Below are 26609 nucleotides of genomic sequence, written 5' to 3' on the forward strand. Positions count from 1 at the left end.
CAGAGGCGAAATGAGGAAATGATTTGAAGGGCCAGTGTTGGCAGGTTTTTTCTTTTCTTCACATTTTTCTATAATGCAGAAAATTTAAGATTAAAATTCCAGGGTTAAATCTGAATGTATATTTTAAGAAAATACAATGATAGAACTTTAATGTTTAATGCTTTAACTTTTGGATTCACTTCTTCTTATGTTCTAGGCAGCACCACAGTAAAGGGAGAACACACAGTCCTTGTTCTCAAGAAGCTTCAAATCTAGAGAGGGATAAAAATAGCAATAATCGAGTTCCTTTCATGGCTCAGTGGTTAACGAACCCAAATAGGATCCATGAGCATTCGGGTTCAATCCCTGACCTCACTCAGTAGGCTAAGGATCCGGCGCTGTGGTGAGCTGTGGTGTAGGTTGCAGCCTCGGCTCAGGTCCCCAATTGCTGTGGTTGCAGCGCAGGATGGCAGCTGCAGCTCTGATTCAACCACTAGCCTAGGAACCTCCATATGCTGCAGGTGGGGCCCTAAAAATGCAAAGACAAACAAAAACAAACAAACAAACCCAGCAATGATGTACCATAGTGATTATGCTACTAGGTAGACCTAAGTGTTTATTCTTCTGTTTAAAAAAATCTTTACGGAATTAAAAAATGAGCAAAAGACCAAATATCTCTCCAAAGAGTATATACATTATCCATTATCAACACTACTAAACATTAGAGAAACGTAAATCAAAACCACAATGAGAGGAGTCCCCACTATGGCACGACAGGATTGGCAGTTTCTCTGCAGTGCCAGGATGCAAGTTTGATTCCTGGCCCTGCACAGTGGGTTAAAGGATCTGGTATTGCAGCAGCTGGGGCTCAGATTCAATTCCTGGCCTGAGAACTTTCAAATGCTTATGGGCACAGCCATAAAATTTTAAAACAAACAAAAATCCTTTCCAGAATCCAGGAATATGTGTACTAATGCATAAATATATGAATTGGAACTAAAGGACTTTTGATTATTTATTTCACTTATTTTGCTTTTTACTTTTTTATGGAAAATTACAAACATCAACAAATAAGAGACAATAATTACTCATCATCTAGGTTCAATGATTATCAGTACCCAGCCAATTTTGCTTCCTCTAGAATCCCTCTACCAACCTTTCTATCTCCTGCTAGTCTCCCCCTAAATTATTTTAAAGCAAATTCTGGACACCCTATCTGAAAACATTTCAGCATACAACTCCAAAAGATAAGAACTCCTTTCAAATGTAACTGTCATAATCACACTTTTTAAAAAACAGCCATGATTTCATACCTAAAAAGGCCAATAATCCCTTAATATTATTAAATTTACAGTCTGTAGTAAGCAGTCTCTCAAATGGCTTCTGGTATTTATGTTCTATTTATCCTTGGATCCAGTGAGTCTTCTAAGGAACAAAATACAGCAAATAGGTTGGGATGTTACTTCTGAGATTAAGTTACTGAAAGATATTGGCTTCTATCTTGCTCTCCCTTTCATGGAGGCCAGCTTGCCAAGTTGTGAAATGCTCTTTGGGGAAGCCTATGTAGCAAGAAACTAAGGGAGGCCTCCAGTCAACAGTAAGGAAGCAAGGACTAAGTTGAATAGCCAGAGAGGGAATTGAATCTTCCAACCACTATGTAGGAAATCGATAACTTCTCATGACGGCTTGAGATAAATGCAACCTTGTGGGTCTCTGAGCCTAATGATCCAGTTAAACTGCTCCTGGACTCTCGAACCACAGAAACTACAAAATATGTTTACTGTTTTAAGATGCTAGTAAGTTTTGGAGTAAGCTGTTATATAGCAATGGAAACTAACCAATTGTAATCAGATTTCCCTGTCTCTTTTTATAGCTGTTTTGTCCATATTACAAGACGCATACATTGCATTTGGTTGTGTATCTTGAGTCTCTTTTAAAATCTAAATTCTCTACCCCTTACAACTCATTTGTTGAAGAAAAAGGGTTGTTTTTCCTACAGTTTTCCACATTTTGGATTTGCTGATTATGTGTCATTTAACATGTTTCTCTGTCCTATATATTTCCCATAAGCTGGTTATTAGGTCCAGAGGTCTGATTTGATTCAAATTCAATTTGGGGATACATCCTACAGGAGATAACAAAGTATGTGCTGAGAAAATCAGTCTTGTGCATAGTCTTTTAACCCCCTCTAGGCCCTGAGTCTGGAACACTTTCTTACTACAAGATAGAGCCCTCCCAGCCTATGCTGGACTTATCACCTTGTATGAGAATACATTTCCGTTTAGACTGTGTATCCCTTTATTCTGTTTAAGCATGTGTGTCATATGGCACCTGGCCAACTCCACTGCTCTGTCCTCTGAGAGTAGAGGATGCAGTCCTTCATTCTGTGCACAATGGCCCTGCATCAACTGCAGACAGTGACCGCTGGCCGTGGGGGACTGATGCCCACTACTGAAGCTGCTCTTGCTGTCTCTTCTCTGTGTGAGGACAGCGTTGCTCCAGCCTGAGCTTGACCATATTGCATTTTTCTCAGTGACTGTGATTGATATCAAGATGCACTGGGCTCAAGTGTTTGGATTTCCACTCCTGACAAGAGGCAACAGATGCCACTTGCTCAACAGTATGATTCTCACTCCTTTTGTGATGTTAGTAGCCATTAATGACCACTGCCAAGGTCTACTCATTATTGATGATGAGTATATAAAAAGGTGATATTCTGGAGTTCCCATTGTGATCTGGCATTGTCTCTCCAGCGGCTCGGGCTGCTGCTGAGGCAAGGGTTCAATCCCTCGCCTGGTACAGTGGGTTAAGGATCCAGCACTGCCACAGCTGTGGTAGGTCACAGGTGCAGCTCAGATTTGATCTCTGGCCCAGGAACTTCCATATGCTATGGGTGCAGCCAAAAAAAAATTTTTTTTATTTAAAAAAAATGGTGATATTCTAATTTATCAACTTCATTTATTAATGAAAATACATGTTAAAAGAAAAATTTTCACTCATCAACTATATAATTACTCTCAGTTAAGCCACATTTCTCAGAGAGGTTATTTAAGTACAATTTACATAAGAAAGACAAGAAAAATGCCTGATTCTTTCTTTACCTGTTTTCAGAATATTGAATTAAGCTTTTAGACCACTATAAACTCATAAATTTAAATCTACTGCTGTCTTTATTCTTATCAATACTCATATTTTTAACTACTGAGAACCTCTTCAAAGTGGCTTATGGGTTGTTTGACATGCATTCACTTGTTATAACTTAACTGTGTCCCCTCAAATCCATGTTACAGCCCTAAGCCCCAATGTGACTATATTTGGAAACAGGGCCTCCAAGGAAGTAATTAAGGTTAAATGAGGTTAAAAGAGTACAGTCCTAACCCAGTATGACTAGTGTTCATATAAGGAGACAGACAGCAGGAATGCATATGCACACAGAGGAAGCACCATATGAGGACACAGCAAGAAGACAGCCACCTGCAAGCCAAGGAGAGAGCCCTCAGGAGAAAACAACTCTGCCAGCACCTTGATTTTCAATGTTCAGCCTTCAGAACTGTGAGAAAATTAATTTCTGTTGGTTAAGCCACCCCAATGTGCGGCATTTGTGCGGCAGCCTGAGCAAACTAACCCACCACTAGTCTTCCCTAACTTCCACGGACAAAAGACTCCAGGCTCATCTTATACAGCTTCTGTCTAGAGCCCACCATTTCTCATGGAGTCGTGGTTCCTTTGAGTGGGACATCATATTTGGAGTTCATGATACCAAATACTGTCATTAACCATGTGATTACTGAAAAAAGTTATTTTATAGCTTTTTTATGTCCTTAGAGTGTATCTTATATGTATGACATGTTTTAAAAGTACTTAAAATGATTACTTTTTGTTTAAGCATGCTACCATAAATAATTAGGTTCACTGGTTTCATCTCGCTTTTACTTTTTAGGAATTTTTCTTTTCTTTTTTGGCCATCCCACAGTGCATGGAGCTCCTAGGCCAAGAATCAGATCCAAGTCGCAGTTGTGACCTACAACACGGCTGCCACAAGGGGGATCCTTAACCCACTGTGTTGGGCCAGGGATCAAACTTGTGGCCCAGTGTTACAGAGACAGAGCTGATCCTGTTGTTCCACAGCCGAACTCCAGGATTATTTTTTCATGTTGATTTAATTTTGTGTTTTAATTATGTAAACCATTTATATCATTCAAAAGACAAATGCACAAAACAAAATTTAGACAAGTCTATCTAGCATCTACCCCCTGTCCCTTCATCCACCTGTTTGCTCCCTTCCCATTTTTAGAAACTGTATGAATTATCCTTCCAATATTTTTTTGAAAATAAAAACAGTATGTGTGTGTGTGTCTGTGTGTGGCCTGTCACTTCTTAAATTAGCAGTAGCATTCTATATATGCTTTTCTTTCTTTTTCAGATAATATATCCAGTAGATTGATTACTCATCAGGATAGAGATATTCTTAGTTTTTTTTTTCGATTCATAGTATACCATTGTGTGGATTCTTACACAATTTTAAAAGCTAACTAAAAGGTAATGGAAATTAAAAAAAATCTTTGAGTAAGCAAATTTACAGAACTATCTCATGTTTCCCATTCTTAATCACAAATACACATCACATACATAATTCTACATACATTATGAAGAAAGAACACGTTACTAAGAAGAAAATAAAAGTTACCATTAACAAAAACGTAACTGGAATTCCCACTGTGGCGCAGTGGGTTAAGGATCTGGCATTGCCACAGCTGTGGTATAGGTTGAATTCAGTCCCTAGCCTGGGAACCTCCATATGCTGCGGGAGCAGCCCAAGAAAAGGCAAAAAGACAAAAAAAAAAAAAAAAAAAAAAAAGAAGAAAGAAATATTTTGTTTAAATATTTTAAAAACAAAACAAAACAATGAAAAGGACTCCAGTCCTTAATCTTTCTAACACATCCACCGTGAGAGTAAATGCAGGTTTCTGGTGTGAGGGGAAAAAGCATCTTTTTGGGGGGCTCAATTACTACTGGCCATTACTAAGGACTGAAAATTGATTACTCAAATATGTATAATATCATTACTGCAGTGCATTTTTCCAAGAAATAAAACTATTTATCTTAATGTCCCTAAACATCAGGGTTATTTTACTTAAAATTTTTTTGAGATTTCTTTTATTTTAATCTCAAATTAACAGAAAAGTGACATGGAGGCTCTATGGTGAGTGATGAGGATGTTCTATATCTTTATTGTGAAAATCGTTATTACATAAGTATATATATTTGTCAAAACTCACAGAAATACACACTAAATGAACTGAATTTTGCTGCAATTCCTACCTTAAAAAAAGTAACACAAAGATGTTAATTTTCCATAAATAAATTTATAAATTTAACATTACACCAATAAAAGTGGGAATTCCCATTGTGGCACAGCAGAAACAAATCTGACTAGTATCCATGATGATGCGAGTTTGATCCCTGACCTTGCCCACTGGGTCAGAGATCTGGAGTTGCAGTGAGCTATGGTATAGGTCCCCAATGTGGCTCAGATCCTGCATTGCTGTGGCTGTGGCACAGGCCAGAAGCTATGGCTCTGATTCAACCCCTAGTCTGGGAACTTCCATATGCCACACCTGAGGCCCTAAAAAATGAAAGAAAAAAAAAAAAAGTACCAACAAAACTTTCTGTTGAATTAGACAACTGATTCTAAAATTCCTGTGGTAAAATAAATAGGAAGAGCCAGGAAAAGATCTTTAAATAAGAAAAATAAAGGAGTAATGACCTATATAACAGCAAATATTTTAAATTTTATTTCTGGTCATGCCTGTGGCACGTGGAAGTTCCAGGGCCAGGGCTCTAACCCATACTACAGCAGCAACCAAGCCACAGCAGTGACAGCAATGAATCCTTAACCCACTGAGTCACCACAAAATTTCTTTTTTAACATTTTTAATACAAAATATTTTTAATTTTGAAACTGACACGTGAAATAAACCAATTAACAGAATAAAATCCACCCCCCCCCGCCAATATACTCACATGCATATGGGAATTTAGTATATTTAAAAGATGACATCTCAGATCAGTGAGGAAAAGAGAATCTGTCAAAATATTATGCTGGGACAATGAAGGAGATGTCAGAAAATAACTGAGTTGAATCCATACTTCATACAGTACTCCAGAAAAAAATTCCAAATGAATCAAAATTTTAAATGTTAAAAACAAAAAGCACTAACAGATATCATGATGGATTCTTTTATAATTATAGAGAAAAGAGAGCCTTTCTGGTTATGATACAAAACTCAAATGACTCAATTATTAAGACTACAAACACCCATACTCTTTTTGACATAGTGTTTCTATTTTTAGAAAATAACTGCAGATTCAGGGATCAAGACGGTGGAGGAGTAAGATGTGGTGCTCACCTTCTCCCACAAAAACAAAATCTATATGTAGAATGACTGGCACACAACATCTACTGAACACTGGTAGAAGACCTTAAAGCTCCAAAAAGGGCAGGCAACCCTCCACATAACTGGGTAAGCAAAAGGAAAAAAAGAGAGAGAGAAGAGAAAAAAAAGTAATCAGGACCCAGGACCAGCACTCCTGAGAGGGAGCTGTGAAAGAGTAAAGGAATCAGAACCCCCAGGAGGTCACCTAACTGACAGGGGGATCAGGTCCCGGGAAGGAAGGGGAACCTCAAAGCCTCGGAGAAAAGTGCAGCACCAGACCGAGGAGGGCAAAGCAGAGAGGGAGCCACACAGACCATCAGTACCACCGCCCAGGACACCACAGTCTGAGACAGTCGTGTGGAGGCTGGGCACTGGGACTCAAGCTCCAGAAGTCAGTTCCAGGGAGAAGACTAGGGTTTGCCGGGTGGAGACAACCCAACGGGCTAGGGAGCAGTGTACCAAGGCCTGGGGAGCACCACAGTCAAGGGAGGGATGGGGGAGACATGGGACTGCAAGAGAAGCACGGCATCATTGTTGGGGAGGGCGAGAGGAGGAGGGTAGGACCACCATAGGAATGTCTTTGTCTGCACACACATGTACGGGCTCACGAGCATGGCAATTCTTGCAGGGGCTACTGGCACTGGAGACAAACCTCCACAGCCACCTCCGACTCTAGAGGTGAGCGCAGCTCACCACAACTAGGGGTCAATGAACAGACACCACCTGCAGCCCCAGTTACCTCAGGGGATGCCTCAGAGGAGGGCACTGCAACTGAGCACCACCCGCTGTCCTCACTCCTCTGGGAATGCAGAGGCCCTGCTATTGCCGCAGCCAAAGGCTCTGGGCACTGTCTACACCTCCCTGAGGGTCAATGCCACTTCCTGGGGCTCTGCAAACAGGAGCAGCCTGCCCACCACCTCCGTACAGATCCTTGCCACTGTCAAGGGCCCAGCAACCAGGCACTGCCTATAGGCCCTGCCCACTGCCTCCATCTCGCTGGAAGCATGTGCAGGCTGTACCCTGGCACACCCCCTATCAAGGCAATAAGCGCCTGCACACACTGAGGAAAGAGACAGCAAGCATCCAAACCCAAAGCAGCCCTCATGCCAAAAAATAATAATAATAATAATAATAAGACCTCACAAGCTACCCAGGAGCAATCCAATCCTGTATATAAACAGCCCCCTGAGACTACAGTAGATAGTTGCTTTCCCTAAACTGACAAAATAAGAAAAATATAAGCAAAATGAAGAAGCTCAGGAACCACTCCCAGTTAAAAGAACAGGAGAAGTCACTTGAAGTAGCAAACAATGAAACAGACCTCTGCAGTCTAATAGACAATGAGTTCAAAAAGGCAATACTGAAAATACCGAAGGAATTAAGAATGGATATGAACAGCAAGGCAGATTACTTTAGAAAGGAACTGGAAAATATATGGATGAACCAAGAAAAACTAGAAAATTCATTTGGAGAGATGCAAGCTGAATCAAAGGCATGGAAGAGCAGAATGAATAATGCAGAGGAACGAGTAAGTGGCTTGGAAGATAGAATAATGGAAATCACCAATCAGGACAGCAGACAGAAAACCAAATGAAAAAACATGAAAGCAATATAAGAGATTTATGGGATAGTATTAAGTGGGCCAATTTATGCAAAATAGGAATTCTGGAAGGAGGAGAAAAAGAAAAGGGGGTTGAAAATATATTTGAAGAAATTAGGGCTCAAAGCTTTCCAAATCTAAAGGGGACAGATACAGATACAGGAAGCAAAGAGGGCCCCAAACAAGTTGAACCCAAAGTGACCAACACCAAAACATATTATAATAAAAAATGGCAAAAGTTAAAGCTAAGGAGAAGATTCTAAAGGAAGCAAGAGAAAAACAAAGAATTAATTATAAGGGAACTCCCATAAGGCTATCAGCTGATTTCTCTAAAGAAACACTACAGGCCAGAAGAGAACGGCAAGATATATTCCAAGTTCTAAAAAATTGCCAAGCATGGAAAAAACTGCAGCCCAGAATACTCTACCCAGCAAGATTATCATGTAAGATAGAAGGAGAAATAAAGAATTTCTTCGACAAACACTGAAAGAGTACAGTAATACAAAACCCATTCTAAAACAAATACTGAAAAGGCTCCTCTAAATAAAAAAGAAGATGAAATAGGGCTGATGAAATGACAATTGGAAAGTAATAAGCCAGTATACACATCTAAAAGGAAAAAAAAAAAAAAACCTATTTGTAAAAGCGACAAAACACAAGGAACAACAAAAGGATAAACATGAAGATGTAAAAAAGTACATCAAAATCACAACAGGAGTTCCCGTCGTGGCGCAGTGGTTAACAAATCCGACTAGGAACCATGAGGTTTCAGGTTCGGTCCCTGCCCTTGCTCAGTGGGTTAACGATCCGGCGTTGCCGTGAGCTGTGGTGTAGGTTGCAGACATGGCTCGGATCCAGCGTTGCTGTGGCTCTGGCGTAGACTGGTGGCTGCAGCTCCGATTAGACCCCTAGCCTGGGAACCTCCATATGCCGCAGGAGCGGCCCAAGAAATAGCTAAAAAAATAAATAAATAAATAAATAAAATAACATATGGAGAAAAAAAGTAAGAAAATCTAGGCTTTTTTTTCAGAATGTGTTTGAGCCTATATGACCATCAGGCTAACAAAGCAAGCAAATGTAAAAAGGGGTTAATATACCTGAAAAACAGGATAACCACAAATCAAAAACAATATATTCACAAAAACTAAAAAGACACAAGCATAAAATCAAAGAATATCAGGAGTTCCCATTGAAGCTCAGTGGTTAAGAAACTCAACTAGTACACATGGAGATGTGGATTCAATCCTGGCCTTGCTTAGTGGGTTAAGGATTCAGCATTGCTGCAACCTGCAGTGTAGGTTGCACATGTGACTCACATTCCACATTGCTGTGGCTATAGTGAAGGCCAGCAACTGCAGCTCTGATTCAAACGCTAGCCTGGGAAATTCCATACGCTGCAGATGTGGTCCTAAAAAGAAAAAAAAGGAGGGCGGGTATCATCCAACCAAAAAAAGAAAGGAACAAAGAAGAAACACAGAATCAATTGGAAAACAAGGTTAAAATAGCAATAAGTACATATTTATCAATAATTACCTTAGGAGTCCCCATTGTGGTTCAACTGCTTATGAACCTAACTCGTATCCACAAGGATGCAGGTTTGATCCCTGGCCTTGCTCAGTGGGTTAAGGATCTGGCATTGCTATTAGCTGTGGTGCAGGTCACAGACATGGATCCAGAGTTACTGTGGCTGTGGTGTAGGCTGGAAGCTGCAGTGCTGACTAGACCCTTACCCTAGGAACTTCCATATACCATGGGTGTGGCCCTAAAAAGAAAAAAAAAAATTACCTTTAAATGTCAATGAACTGAATGCTCCAATCAAAAGACGCAGAATGGCAGACTGGATAAAAAAAATAAGAGCCTACAATATGCTGCCTAGAGAGATTCACCTTATGGCAAAGGACACATATAAACTGAAATTGAAGGAATGAAAAAAGATATTTCATGCTAACGGAAATGACAGGAAAGTGGGAGTTGCAATAGTCATATCAGACAAAATAGATTTTAAAACAAAGGCCATACAGAAAGACAAAGGAGGACACTATTTAATGATAAAAGGATCATTTCAAGAAGAGGATTTGACACTCACCAATATACATGTCCCTAACATAGGAGCACTCAGATACATACAACAAACACTAATTGACATCAAAGGAGAAATTGATGGGAATACAATAATAGTAACATATCAGAGACCTCAAATGACAAAATAGAACAGTTAGACTTAATTTATATTTTCAGGACATTACATCCAAAAAAAACCCAGAATATACATTCTTTTCAAGTGCATATGGAACATTCTCTAGGACTGACCACTACTGGGGTACAAAACTAACCACAACAAATGTAAGAGTATGGAAATTATTTCAAGCATCTTCTCTGACCACAATTGCATCAAACTAGAAATCAACCATGGGAAAAGAAATGAGGAAAAACTGACTATGTGGAGCCTAAACAATATACTACTAAAAAACCAATGGGGAGTTCCCATTGTGGCACAGTGGAAACGAATCCAGCTAGGAACCATAAGGTTGTGGGTTCGATTCCTGGCCTCACTCAGTGGGTTAAGGATCTGGCATTGCCATGAGCTGTGGTGTAGGTCACAGACGTGGCTTAGATCCCTCGATGCTGCAGCTGTGGTGTAGGCTGGCAGCCATAGCTCCAATGTGACCCCTAGCCTGGGAACCTCCATATGCTGTGAGTGCAGCCCTAAAAAACAAACAAAAACAAATCAAAAAAATAAAACCCAATGACTCAGTGAGAAATCAAAAAAGAAGTTAAAAAAATACCTCGAGATAAATGATAATGAAAACACAACCATTCAAAATCTATGAGATGCTGCAAAAGCAGTTCTTACAGGGGAGTTCATGGAGATACAGGACTTCCTCAAAAAAGAAGAAAAAAATGTCAAATCAACAACTTAAACCACCACCTAAAAGAATTAGAAAAAAGAAGAACAAACAAAACCTAGCGTCAGCAGAAGGAAGGAAATCATAAAGATCAGAGAGGAAATCAATACACTAGAGATTCAAAAAACAAAATAAAACAAAAAAAAAATCAAAACCAAGAGCTGGTTCTTTGAAAGGGTAAACAAAATTGACAAACCTATGGCCAGAATCACCAAGAAGAAAGAACTTAAACAAAATAAGAAATTAAAAAGGAGAGATATCATCGGATATAGAGAAATACAAAAAACAATAAGAGAATACCATGAACAATTATGCCAATAAATTTGACAACCAGAAGAAATGAATAGCTTTCTAGAGACTTACAGCCTGCCAAAACTGAATCAAGAAGAAACAGATCTACTGAACAAACCAATCACTAGAAATGAAACTGAATTAGTAATAAAAAACATTCCCTACAAACAAAAGTCCAGAACCAGACGGCTTCACAGGTGAATTCTACCAAACACACAAAGAACTGATACCCATCTATTTAAACTTTTCCAAAAAGTTGAAGGGACACTCCCAAAGACATTCTACGAAGCCACCATCACCCTAATGTCATAAGCCACACAAAGATACTACCAAAAAGAAAAATTAAGGGAGTTCCCACTGTGGCTCAGCAGAAAGAAAACTGATTGGTATCCCTGAGGATATGGGTTCAATCCCTGGCCTCACTTAGTGGGTTAAGGATCCTATGTTGCTATGAGCAGTGGTGTAGGTTCACAGACACAGCTCAGATCTGGTGTTGCTATGGCTGTGGCATGGGCCGGCAGCTACAGCTCCAAAAGACCCCTAGCCTGGGAACTTCCATATGATGTGGGTTTGGCCCTAAAAAGAAAAAAAAAAGATAATTATTTCAGCAATATATTTGACAAATATAGATGCAAAAATTCTCAACAAAATTTTAGCCGACTAAATCCAACACATAAAAAAGATCATAAACCACGACCAAGTGGGATTCATCCCAAGTTCACAAAGATGGTTCAACATATGTAAATCAATCAATGTCATATACCATATTAACAAAAGAAAGGTAAAAAACCACATGATAATCTCAGCAGATGCAGAATTTGTCAAAATCCAACATCCATTCATGATGAAAATTCTTACCAAAGTGGGTATAGAGAGAACATACCTTAACATAATAGAAGCCATTTATCACAAACCTACAGCCGATATAATGCTCAACAAAGAGAAACTGAAAGCCTTCCCAATAAAATCTGAAACAAGACAAGGATGCCCACTCTCAGCATGTTTATTCAATACAGTACTGGAAGTCCTTGCCACAGCAATCAGACAAACCAAAGAAATAAAAGGTATCCAAATTGGAAAAGAAAAGGTAAAATCATCACTCTATGCAGATGACATGATACTATATATAGAAAACCCTAAGGACTCCACACAAAACTACTCAAACTGATCAATGAATTCAGGAAGTAGCAGGGTACAAGATAACATTCAGAAATTGGTTTCATTTCTGTACACTAACAATGAAATATTAGAAAAGGAATATAAAAATACAATACCTTTTAAAATGGCACCTCAAAACATGAAACACCTGGGAATAAACCTGACCAAGGAGGTGAAAAACTTATATGCTTAACTATAAAACATTAATCAAGGTAATTAAAGAAGAGGTAAAGAAATGGAAAGATATTTGATGCTCCTGGACTGGAAGAATTAATATCATTAAAATGCCTATAATACCCAAAGTAATCTACAGATATAATGCAATCCATATCAAATTACCCATGACATTTTTCACAGAACTAGTATTAAAAATCCAAAAATTTATATGGAATCATGAAAGACCCAGAACTGCCAAAGTAATCCTGAGGAACAAAAACCAAGAAGGAGGTATAATACTCTCCCAAGACTTCAGATAATATTATAATCTACAGTAATCAAGATAGTGTGGTACTGGTACAAAAACAGACGAACAGACCAATGGAACAAAATAGAGAACCCAGTTCTTTGAGAAGTTCAACAAAACTGATAAACTCTTAGCCAGACTTATCAAGAAAAAAAGAGAGAAGACTCAAATCAATAAAATTAGAAATGAAAAAGGAGAAGTAACAACGAACATCACAAATACAAAAGATCATAAGAGATGACTACACGCAACTATATGCCAACAAAATGGAAAACCCAGAAGAAACGGACAAATTCTTAGAAACGTACAATCAAGACTAAACCAAGATGAAATAGAAAAGATGAATGGACCCATCACAAGAACTGAAATTGAAACTTGTGATTTAAAAACTTCCAACAAACAAAAGTCCAGGACCAGACGGCTTCACAGGCGAATTCTATCAAACATCTTGAGAAGAGCTAACACCTATCCTTCTGAAACTATTCCAAAAAATCGCAGAGGAAGGGACACTCCCAAACTCATTCTACGAAGCCCCCATCACCCTGATACCAGAACCAGACAAAGATACCACAAACAAAGAAAACTATAGGCCAATTTCACTGATGAACATCAATGCAAACATCCTCAACAAAATACTAGCAAACCACATCCAACAATACATTAAAAGGATTGTATATCATGATCAAGTGGGATTTATCCCAGGGATGCAAGCATTCTTCAATATCTGCGAATCCATCAGTGTGATACACCACATTAACAAACTGAAGAATAAAAATCATATCGTCCTCTCAATAGATGCAGAAAAAGCCTTTGACAAAATCCAACACCCATTTCTGATAAAAACCCTTCAGAAAGTGGGCATAGAGGGAACCTACCTCAACATGATAAAGGCCATATATGACAAACCCACAATGAACATCATTCTCAATAGTGAAAAGCTGAAAGAATTCCTGCTGAGATCAGGAACAAGACAAGGATGTCCGCTCTCACCACTACGATTCAACACAGTTTTGGAAGTCCTAGCCACAGCAATCAGAGAAGTAAAAGAAATAAAAGGAATCCAAATTGGAAAGGAAGAAGTAAAACTATCACTATTTGCAGATGACATGATACTATACCTAGAGAATCCTAAGGACTCTACCAGAAAACTGTTAGAGCTCATCTATGAATTTGGCAAAGTCGTGGATACAAAATTAATACACAGAAATTGATGGCATTTCTATACAATAACAATGAAAGAGCAGAAAGAAGAGAAATTAGGGAAGCAACCCCATTTACCATTGTATCCAAAAGAACACCTAGGAGTAAAGCTACCTAAAGAGACAAAAGACCTGTACTCTGAAAACTATAAGACACTGATGAAAGAAATCAAAGATGACACAAATAGATGGAAAGACATACCATGCTCTTGGATTGGAAGAGTCAATATTATCAAAATGACTATACTACCTAAGGCAATCTACAGATTCAATGTAATCTCTATCAAATTACCAAGGACATTTTTCACAGAACTCGAACAAAATATTTTAAAGTTTGTTTGGAAGCACAAAAGACCCAGAATAGCCAAAGACATCCTGAAAAAGAAAAATGGAGTTGGAGGAATCAAGCTCCCTGACCTCAGACTATACTACAAAGCAACAATCATCAAAACAGTATGGTACTGGCACAAAGAGAACTATAGATCAGTGGAACAGGACAGAAAGCCCAGAATTAAACCCACGCACTTACAGTCAAGGAATCTATGACAAAGGAGGCAAGAATATATGATGCAGAAAAGACAGCCTGTCCAATAAGTGGTGCTGGGAAAACTGGACGGCCACATGGAAAAGAATGAAATGAGAATACTCCCTAACACCATACTCAAAAATAAACTCTAAATGGATTAAAGACCTAATTATAAGGCCAGGTACTATAAAACTCTTAGAGGAACACATAGGCCAAACACTCTCTGAAATAAATGACAGCAACATCTTCTCAGATCCACCTCTTAGAGTAATGACAATAAAAACAAAAATAAACAAATGGAACTGAATTAAATTTAAAAGTTTCTGCACAGCAAAGAAACCCTCAACAAAATAAAAAGACAACCCACAGAATGGGAGAAAATCTTTGCAAAGGAATCAACTGACAAGGGATTAATCTCCAAAATTTATAAACACCTTCTGCAGCTCAATAACAAAAAAACAAACAAAGCCATCAAAAAATGGGCAGAAGATCTAAACAGACAATTCTCAAAGAAGACAAATGGATGGCCAAAAAACACATGAAAAGATGTTCAATATTGCTCATTATTAGAGAAATGCAGATCAAAACCACTACGAGGTACCACCTTAAACCAGCCAGAACGGTCATCATCAAAAAGCCTACAAACAATCAGTGCTGGAGAGGTGTGGAGAAAAAGGAACCCTATTACACTGTTGGTGGGATTGTAAATTGGTGCAACCACTGTGGAAAACAGTATGAAGATGCCTCAGAAAACTAAAAATAGAGCTACCATTTAATCCAGCAATTCCACTCCTGGGCATCTATCCAGAGAAAACCATGACTCACAAAGACACGTGGACTCCGATGTTTGTTGCAGCACTATTTGCAATAGCCAAGACATGGAAACAACCTAAATGTCCATCGACAGAGGAGTGGATCAAGAAGATGTGGTACATATACACAATGGAATATTACTCAGCCATTAAAAAGAATGAAATATTAGCATTTTTAGCAACATGGATGGACCTAGAAATTATCATGCTAAGTGAAGTCAGTCAGACAATGAGACACCAACATCAAATGCTATCACTTACATATGGAATCTGAAAAAAGGACACAATGAACTTCTTTACAGAACAGATACTGACTCACAGACTTTGAAAAACTTATGGTTTCCAAAGGGGGGGGATGCTGGGGGTTGGGATGGAAATGTTATATCATCGTACAACTATAAATGTAATAAACTCATTGAGTAACATAAAATAAAATAAAATAAATCCACTCCCAACGTTTTGTCCTCTGTGGGGAAAAAAAATACAGAACCCAGAAATATACCGAGACACCTATGGTCAATTAATCTTTGACAAAGGAGGCAAGAATATAAAATGGGAAAAAGTCTCTTCAGAAACAGGCGCTGGGAAAACTGGACAACCGCATGTAAATCAATGAAACTGGAACACACCCTCACACCATGCACAAAAATAAACTCAAAATGGCTTAAAGACATAAACCTAAGATAAGACACCATTAAACTCCTAGAAGAGAACATAGGCAAAACATTCTCTGACACCAACCATACAAATGTTCTTCTTAAGTCATTCTGCAAAGGTAATAGATATAAAAAACAAAAACAAACCAATGGGACCTAACAAAACTGACAAGCTTTTGCACAGCAAAGGAAACCATAAAAAGCAAAACCAAAAAGACAACCTACAGAATGGGAGAAAATAGGTTCTAACATTCCAACTGACAAGGGCTTAATCTCTAATACAAACAACTCACACAATTCAACAGCAAAAAAAAGCAACAACCCAATTGAAAAATGGGCAAAAGACCCAAATAGACATTTCTCCAAAGAAGACATAAGATTGGCCAACAGGCACATGAAAAAATGCTCAACATCACTAATTATTAGAGAAATGCAAATCAAAACTACAACAAGGTACCATTTCACCTCAGTCAGAATGGCCATCATTAACAAGTCAACAAATAACAAATGCTGGAGAGGGTCTGAAGAAAAGGGTACCCTTCTTCATGGCTGGTGGGAATATAAATTGGTACAACCACTATGGAAAACAGTACAGTGGCACCTCTGAAAACTAAATATAGAATTACCACCAGCAATCCCACTCCTAGACATACATCCAAACAAAATTTTCAGTGAAGAAGATACATGCATCCCTATGTTGACTGCAGCACTATTCACAACAGCCAAGGCATGGAAACAACCTAAATGTCCATCGACAGATAAATGGATTAAGAAGATGTGGTATATGTACACAGTGGACTACTACTCAGCCATAAGAAAGAACAAAACATTACCATTCACAGCAACATGGATGGAACTAGAGACTCTCATACTAAGTGAAGTTAGTCAGAAAGAGAAAGACAAATACCATATAATACCACTTATACCTGGAATCTAATATATGGCACAAATGAACCTATCTATAGAAAAGAAACAAACTCATGGAAATGGAGAAGAGACCTGTGGTTTCCAAGAGGAAGGTGGGGGGGAGGGAATGGATTGCGAGTTTGGGGTGAGTAGATGCAAACTATTACATTTAGAATGGAGAAGCAATGAAGTCCTGCTGTAAAGCACAGAGAACTATATTCAGTCGCTTGTCATAGAACACGCTGGAAGATAATATTAGAAAAAGAATCTATTTATATGTATAACTGGGTCACTTTGTTATATAGCAGAAACTGACAGAGAATTGTAAATCAACTATAATCAAAAATATTTTTAAATGAAAGTAATTTCACATATATTCTTAAATGTATATACATGTAAACATGTTTCTAGAAGTATAAAATTAAATATATTGGTTGCCTATAGAAAAGTGGATGGCTGGGGGAGTAGGGATAAAATGATGGCTTTTTATTATATAATACCCTTTTATACTTTAAAAATTGCAGGGGGACCATGCAAATATATTTCTAATTCAAAAAAACTAAAATATGTGAGCAATAAAGCAAAGTATAAATAAGAAGACAGAAATCTCTTGTAATTCTACTTGTATTAAGACTTTTGTAGCATCATTTACAACAGCCAGGACATGGAGGCAATCTAAGTGTCCACTAATGAATGAATGGATAAAGAAAATGTGGTACAAGGGAGTTCCCATCTCTGCATAGCAGAAACGAATCCTACTAGGAACTATGAGGTTGTGGGTTTGATCCCTGGCCTTGCTCAGTGGGTTAAGGATCCGACATTGCCGTGAGATATGGTGTAGGTCACAGCCACAGCTTGGATCTAGCATTGCTATGGCTGTGGTGTAGGCCAGCAGCTATAGCTCTGTTTTGACCCCTAGCCTGGGAATCTCCATATGCCCTGCCATGAGTACGGCCCTAAAAAGACAAAAAGACAAAAAAAATAAAAAAGTATTAACTACAGAAGAGGGAGGGGGAGATTTGATGGCTGGGTTAAAAGGAAATTTTTCAGGCTAAATCTGACTGAAAAACTGAAATAATTTTTACTACTCTGTTAAAATACAATGAGGAGCTCCTACTGTGGCACAACAGGATCAGCAGTGTCTTGAGAGTGCTGGGACATGGGTTTGATCCCAGCCCCAGCACAGTAGGTTAAGAATCTGGTGTTGCAGGAGCTGTGGCTTAGGTCGAACCATGGCTCAGATCTGATCCGTGGCCTGGGAGTTCCATATGCCCCAGGGCAGCGAAAAATGAAAAGAAATTTTTCATGACAATTAGGGTTTTAAATTTATGTTATCAAAATTTTGATAATGTCATGCTAAGATGGTGATTTATAAAAAAATCTAATTAAAAGAGTTCCCCCTGTGGCACAGTAGGTTAAGGATCTAGCGTTGTCTCTGTGGCAGCTCAGGTCACCGCTGAGGCATATGGGTTCAATCCTTGACCCAGGAACTTCTATATACCATGGGTGTGGCCAAAAAATCTATTAAAATATCCTTTCAGGGAGTTCCTTGATGGCTCAACTGGTTAAGGATCCAATGTTGTCACTGCAGTGGCTCAGGGTGCTGCTGTGGCGCAGATTCAATCCCTAGTCCCAGAATTTCCACATGCTGCAGGTGCAGCCAAAAAAATACATATAAATCCTTTCAGTATAGTTTTAAAAATAGTACACAGCACCATTCTGTTTTAATCACCGGAGTAGTCATTCTTTTGACATATATCCTGACCAAAAATGTTGCTTTCTTTAGCTAATTTAATGTGATCATTGCCTTGTCTCATCTATTTGGTTTTCTATTTTTCCCCTCTGCAAGTGTATCCTTTGTAACGTGTTTTCCTTTTCCTTTCTTTTCTTTTTTTTTGCTTTTTTTTTTTTTTTTTTTTTTGCTTTTTTTAGGGCCACATGTGCAGCACATGGACGTTCCCAGGCTAGGGGTCAAATCGGAACCGTATCCGCTGGCCTATGCCACAGCCACAGCCACGCAGATCCAAGCCGTGTCTGTGACCTACACCACAGCTCAAGGCAATGCTAGATCCTTACCCCACTGAGCGATGCCAGGGATCAAACCCACAAACTCAGGAAGACTAGTCAGGTTCATAACCTGCTGAGCCACAACAGGTATTTTCTATTTAGCAATTCTCATGAAGACGGTGCTAGTTGATCTTAAGGGAAAGAATTAACACGTACCTTGCAGGTAATTATGTTCCATTAGCCTTTGACTCTATGTAATTATACTGTTCAGAGGATGTGACAACAAAAGGGCAGGGCAGCACAAGGGAGGTTTTTTTTGGAGTGACAGAACTGTTCTGGATCTTGAATGTGGTAGATGTTCTAAGTTCTCCATATACTAGCCAAAGCGCTCCCTTGCACACTAAAAGAGCAAATAGTATTGTTTGTATATATATGTGAGCCAGAAACCTAGCTCTTCCCTTACTGCTGCCTTTGCCCCATGCCCCATATCTAACAATCACCATTTCCTGCCAAATTTACTTCTAACGATTTCTCAAATTTGTCCTTTTCCCCTCTTTCCGCCTACTTGAGCTCTCATCATTCCAATCCGTGACTGCTCTGATCCCAAAGCTAATCTCTACAGCCGAGCTTTGCAAAAGATGATCCCTACTCTAACAGTATAAACTTTAACCTGGATACCTTTTAGAAATGCACAATCTCAGACCCAACCTTAGAACTCCTGAATTGGAATCCACCTTTCAAGAGGATTCTGAAGTGATTTATAAGAAATTCTTACCTTTCATAAAATTTGCAAAGCCCTAGTCTAGGGCTTGCCTGCATGAATGAAAACATGCTTACGCTGCTCCTTCACTAAACATGTCACAAGCTCCCTACCAGGACACACAAAGAACACACACATGGCCTTACATGACTTTACCTTTCTCTCCAGGCTCATCTTTCACCTCACTCCATCTCATCATTTTTTTTTTTTTTTCATTTTATGGCTGCACCTGTGGCATATGAAAGTTCCTGGGCCAGAGACTGAATCCGAGCCACAGCTGCGACCTACGTGCTGCAGCTGAGGCAATGCCAGATCCTTTACCCCAATGGTTAAACCAGTGGCTCAAACCCGCACCTCCACAGTGACTCAAGCCATTGCAGTCAGGTTCTTAACCTACTGTGTCATGGAGGGAGCTCCCTGCATCTCCATTTAACATTTCGGTAAAACTTAACTGTACATTCCAACACAGATTTACACAATGCTATGATCCCACCACTACGCCTTTACTCCTGCAGTTCCCTTGGCCCAAAAACCTCCTCTCCTTCATGTAATTTCTAACCCACCTTCAAGCTTCTACTCAGAAGTCAACCCTAGCAAACTCTGATGACCTTAAGTTGAAGTAAGTTCCTTCTGGGCTCTAAACCAGCCTGGGCATACTTCCAACCCCTGGCTTCCTACATTACATTGAAATTATCCATTTATGTCTTTCCTGGCCTGTAGGTTTCTCAAAGGCAATGACTTCTCTCTTTTACCTTTCCCCTGGATCCAGCAAAGAGAACTATATATGTTTTGATGAACTCTTTTTTTTTTTTTTTTTTTTTTGGTTTTGGTCTTTTGGCTTTTCAGGGCCACACCTGCAGCATATGGAGGTTCCCAGGCTAGGGGTCCAATCGAAGCTGTAGCCACCAGCCTAGGACGCCACAGCAATGTGAGATCTGAGCTTCGTCTGCAACCTGCACCACAGCTCACAGCAACACCAGATCCTTAACACACTGAGCAAAACCAGGGATTGAACCTGCATCCTCAGGGATGCTAGTCAGGTTGGATAACAGCTGAGCCATGACGGGAACTCCGAACTCTTTTTCTTTCAACTTTTGATGTGATGAACATCTTTTCTTTATTCTTATAAAACTATCCATTTCCAGTTTGGTAGTAACCAGTTCCCTTACCACATTTTCTTTTCCTGAGAGAAATGATGCTAACCATCTCCTAAACCTGAGCTACAAATTGCTTGAAGCAAATGAGCATGAGGGGTTTAGACCCAAGCCTTTTGGGCCTATGCAAAAAAGCCCTAGGTGAAGAAAAGGATTTTTATTTATTTATTAAGACCACACCTGCAACCCTGCAAAACGCCAGATCTTTAATCCATGGCCACTATGTGGGGTTCTTAACCTGCTGAGCCACAACGGGAACCTAAAAAAGGCTTTCTGAAAAGGCCATAAAGTTATTTACTATAAAGCTCATTTCGTCCTAAGTAGGGTGATGGGGAGGGTGGACGTTTGCGATCTTCTTTTCTACAAATTCTTAGCTCAGGCCTGGCTGCCCCCCCCGCCTAAGGTCCTACTCCCGCCATCAAGCAGACGTTGGGCTGGGAACAATTTCTACTCAAATCTCAGAGGGCCACCTGCGGCCACTGTCCAGGCCCAGGCCACCACTTTTTCCAGGGCGCGTCGCGAATGGTAGTCACCTTCTCCAGGGCAGCTCCTCTTCTTCCTGGTCGCTCTCTGTCACCGACCCGTCTATCACCGTCTCATCACTGTCCCAGTCTGGGGCCTGGGCGCCTTCCGCCATCTCCACCTCGCACTCAGAGTCTTTTCTATCCTCTGGCTCTGACTTTTCCATTTCTGCAAAAGAAAAAAAAAAGAAAAAAAATGCTCTGAGCGTCAAGGTAAATTGTGAGTTAAAGACAAAATCCTTGGGTGGGAGCAGGGCCTCTCTGCCGGTACAGGGAGCAAACCCACCACGAGGGCGTCGTCGGGAACAAGGTCCAGCGCCGCGGTGCCAGAGGTGGCAGCACGCCGCCAGCAGGGGGAGCCGCGTGCCGCGTGCGGCCCCGCCCCTCCCCGCTCCCCCCTCCCCCCCGCTCCCATGGCCGGAAGTGCCCCCCCCGCGCGCACGCACGCCGGCTCAGGGTTTCCCCGCCGCCTGGGGCGCGGCCCGTCACCACATCCGCTTTCCGTGCTTTTAGTTGGTAGCTGGGTGATGGGGGTACCTGGGTTGCGGCCCCAGAAATCAGAAAGTAAGCGTCTGCCTAAAGCTGTTGGCGGGGTCACGTCGCCCGCAGTGTACCTGGGTCTGTGGGACTCAGACTCGGAGAGAACTGCCCTACTTTCTGAAACTAGAAGCTTCAAAACGCCAGAAGAGTATTTTACTTTCTCCTTAATCCCCTTGATACCCACCCCTCCCTCAAGTGTCCTTTGAACTAGGCAAAACAAAAATGTTAATCAGAAGTTTTTAAATCATCAACTGATCTAATTGATATGTTTATTTCTATATTCCTTCATCATCTCTTTGGTTATCCTGTGATATAGATTGTATTGGAAAGGCAAGTTAAATGTTTTATTTTTTCCCTTTATTTTTATAATATTGGTGCCTAGCAACCTCTGAAAGTAATCAATTGCTATTTTTTAAATGAAGCAATTAGATTCTTAGGTATTAGATTTCAATCTATTGGCAGGTTTTTAGGTCAGACTCATTCAAAACAAAGCCAAATGAGCTCCCACCTGCCAAATGAGAGAGGAAGATTCCCATAAGACAGACCCCCCTCAGCCTAGCAAAGGTTTACTGTTCATCTTGGAATCTCCAGGGTCTAATCACCTATTTGGTCTTTAAAGGTTTGTCAAGTGGAAGGAACTAGGGCTTTCTGACTCCTCAATTTACTTCCCTTTTCAGTACATGGAGTGGCTTTGCCGTAATTCTTATTATTTTACTGTTTAGTTCATACTCTTTTTTTTTTTTTTCTGTCTTTTCTATGGCCGCACCCGCAGCATATGGATGTTCCCAGGCAAGGGGTCTAATTGGAGCTGTAGCTGCAGGCCTACGCCAGAGCCACAGCAACTGGATCTGAGCCGCTTCTGGGATCTACACCACAGCTCATGGCAACGCCGGATCCTTAACCCACTGAGCAAGGCCAGGGATCGAACCCGCAACTTCATGGTTCCTAGTCGCATTCGTTAACCTCTGTGCCACAACGGGAATGCCAGGGAATGAGAACTCTTTTACATTTAAAGAGACCCTAAGAAAATATTCAAGTTTGTAAAAGGGAAAATTGATTGCTTGTTAATATAAATACTAATAGAACTACCATATGATACAGCAATCCCACTCCTGGGCATATACCCAGAAAAAAATCATAATTTGAAAGGATACATGCATCCCAGTGTTCACTGCAGCATTATTTACAATATCCAAGACATGGAAGCAACCTAAATGTCCATCAACAGAGGACTGGATAAAGATGTAGTAAATACATACAATGGCATACTACTCAGCCATAAAAAAAACAAAATGGTGCCATTTGCAACAACATAGATGGACATTGAGATTATCATACTAAGTGAAGGAAGTCAGACAGAGAAAGACAAATATCATATGAGGTCACTAACATATGGAATCTAATGAAAATGATACAAAAGAACTTATTCACAAGACAGAAAGATTTAAAACCAAACTTATGGTTACTAAAGGGGAAATGGGGGTAAGGATGGATTGGGAGGTTGGGATCAGCATATACACACTTTGGGGAATAGTATTGTACAGTAAATTTATAAAATGAAACCAAGTGATCCTTCAGAGCTATAATTAAATTTCATTGCTTGGGAGTTCCCATCGTGGCTCAACAGAGACGAATCTGCCTGGCATCCATGAGGACACAGTCTGATCCCTGGCCTCGCTCAGTGGATTAAGAATCTAGTGTTGCTGTTGCTGTGTCGGTAGGCCAGCAGCTGCAGTTCCAATTCGACCCCTAGCCTGGGAACTTCCATATGCCACGGGTGCTGTCCCAAAAAGCAAAAAAAAAAAAAAAAAAAAAAAAAAAAAAAATCCATTGCTTGATTCCATTTAGGATGTGTCTTCCAATAAAAAGTTCTAATTAGGGATTCTTTACTTGCTTTTTTTTTTGAGTATATATTTTTATTTTAAAATTTTATTTTTCAAAAAAAATTAGAACAGTTGTGTTCTTAAACATTTTTAAAACTATAATGTTTAGATTAATATAAGACAACGGAATTTTTGTTTTATTTTCCATTTAATTTGTTTCAAGATGATGTTTTGGTTGGAGAGTGTGAAAAAATATTTAACTGCCCAGAGATACATAGTTGGAAAAGAATGCATAATAATCTTTATAGATAATTGTGGGTATTTTTCTTTGATACTATACTAAAATTCAACAAGTGGTAGTTTCTCAAAGATCTGTTGTGATATGGAATCTGAACACTTTTCAATGAAATTTTGTACTCTGTTATGATACAGGGGTATTCCTCCATTCTGAATAAATATTTTACCAATGCATGATTTTATGACCTCATGCTCTGGTTTTTGGAAAATATTGATTTACTGAGTTAAGAATTTTTTCAAATGTTTAATTTTATTATAGAGCATCAAAAAACTGCATTTGTTAATGGGGCCAAAATGTCATCAGAAAGTTCTTATGTGTCATAGAGCTGTCAAGTTTATGGTTGCAGACACAAGATTTCCAAAACTCTAATTTTTCCATTCAGATCTTATCTTAAACAACAAATAACAGTTGTTTTCCTTAAAGTGACAGTTTCACCTCATTTTTCTTAAGAAATTCTCGAGAAAATATTTTTATGTCAAATTTCCAAGTATGAACAATCAGTGTACATTTCATATAAAAACAAAAACAAAAACTAGTTCAACTTGCAGACTTACAGTCAGATGCAGACAGGAGTCTTTTTCCTCAAACCAATCATCATACATTGGTGATGTCCCATGTATACTTCCCATTTCATCATTTAATCATATGGAGTATTGACAAGATGTATACTCAAAATTACAATATAAAAAATTTTATAATTTATACTTCTCTACAAGGATAGCCTTTGCTGGAAATTGGCTTTTTTTTTTGAGGGCATGATGGTGAAGACACAATGATATAATGGTTACCTACCAGGACAGTGTGTTACCAGTGACTTGCTTTGTACAAAGGCACCAGTAACTTTCTCCCCATTGCTTTTACACCAGCAGTACAAATTTCAGTCCAGTGAAAAAGGCAGATGATGTCTTATTAGCGTCATGAACATGGTTTTGAACTCATGAGTCTCCTAGGAGGCCCTTGGGGACTTTGGTGTTCATGAAAGAATTGCTGTCCTTCTTTTTAGCAGCTGGATGTTGAAGAAGTTGATATTTTGCTCCATTTTAAGTGAAAACAGTTGATGCCAAACTGCTTCATGTTGCTGTCACAGGTATTTTTGGGTTTTGGCTTCTTGTGGCTTGTTTTGAACTGTCCTCCTCTTTGCTTACGACACTGCAGTCCTGCTGCTCTTTCTAGTCTTTTAACTCACTTAGTTCTCCCTCATTTCTGGACTTCACAGACTTTGGTCCTTCACTGGGATACCACTTCCTCCTGAACTGTGAGGCTAGCTCATCCCCAGGCATGGGCTTACACACCATTTTCTCAAAGACATGCTCCCTCACACATACATTTACCCATATTCCTAAACACCTATTATATGGCAGAGAATAGAAAAGGCATTAGGCATTCATTTGTAAATAGTGGATATCCATTATTAATATCTGTCAGCAGGAAAAAATAATTCTGATTAATTCTAGGGGATTCCATTACTTTTATAATTATTAGTAAAGTCAGTCAAATTGAGGGTCTCTTTTCTCTAACCTTCTCCCGGGTGTAGATTATATCATCCAGGGTTTATTCAAGATTGTGTTAGCGACGGGGATGGATGTTTACAGCTTGATCTAGTGCCATCTACCCTGGTAACCACCAATATATGCAATAATACTGTCATGACAGACCAAGTCTCCATCCATTTGGGCATCTGCGGATGAGACAGGTGCACTTCGAACACAAAGCCTGCTAAAAATGACTGCATTACACAATCTATCTTCATTATTCTCAGATTCCATATTTGAGAATATGCCTATCTGTCATAATTTTTTTGTGGTCCTAAAAATCAATTCATTTATTTTGGCATCTGCCACTGAGATGAGTGTCCCCTCCATGAAACCTACTGGGACTGGCTGCAATAAATAGTCAATCCCCATTATTTGCAGATTCCATATTTGTAAATTTTCCTATTTGCTATAATTTTTTTTTTCAATGCAAAGTCCTAATTAGGGATTCTTAGGGGCATTTTTGTTTGTTTGTTTATTTGTTTTGTCTCTTTAGGGCCGCACCTGTGGCATATGAAGGTTCCTAGGCTAACAGCTGCTAGCCTACATCACAGCCACATCAATGCCAGATCCGAGCTGAGTCTGCACCCTATGTTACAGATCTTGGCAACTTTGGATCCTTAACCCACTGAGCAAGGCCAGGGATCAAACCTGCAACCTTCAGCTTCCTAGTTGGACTCATTTCCCCTGCACCACAACAGGAACTCCCAAGATTCTTTACTTGTTTTAAAGGTGAGTTAAAATGTCAGGAGTTCCCATCGTGGCTCAGTGGTTAACGAACCCCACTAGGAACCATGAAGATGTGAGTTTGATCCCTGGCCTCACTCAGTGGGTTAAAGATCCGGCGTTGCTGTGAGCTCTGGTATAGGCTGTCAGCTACAGCTCCGATTCGACCCCTAGCCTGGAAACCTCCATATGTCATGGGTGTGGCCCTAAAAAGATGAGGGGGAAAAAAAAGAAAAAAGTAGAATGTCAGCTTTGCCACCTCAGATTTTCATTAGGAACAAAAATTCTAAAATCATATCCAATAGCATATATGCT

General features: G+C 39.6%; 1 protein-coding gene across 2 annotated transcripts in view; it reads right to left on the reverse strand.

Moving 5' to 3' along the window:
* Positions 1 to 21717, reverse strand: part of ANKRD31 (ankyrin repeat domain 31) — a 171987-nt gene extending 150270 nt beyond the window's left edge. For both annotated transcript variants that reach the window (XM_085013838.1, XM_085013837.1), the window contains exons 1-2: positions 21662 to 21717; positions 21388 to 21544 (exon numbers count right to left, since the gene is read on the reverse strand). In XM_085013838.1, coding sequence (XP_084869964.1) covers positions 21388 to 21542 — 155 coding nt within the window. In that variant the 5' untranslated portion in view covers positions 21543 to 21544; positions 21662 to 21717. The remainder of the gene's footprint in view (positions 1 to 21387; positions 21545 to 21661) is intronic.
* Between the last annotated feature and the right edge of the window lie 4892 nt (positions 21718 to 26609).

Source organism: Sus scrofa, chromosome 2 (genome assembly GCF_054392235.1).
Source record: "Sus scrofa isolate SSC_HxYL_T2T_F1_AM1 chromosome 2, Sscrofa_HxYL_maternal_Yorkshire_Landrace_v2.0, whole genome shotgun sequence".
In the NCBI taxonomy this organism is placed as follows: Eukaryota; Metazoa; Chordata; class Mammalia; order Artiodactyla; family Suidae; genus Sus; species Sus scrofa.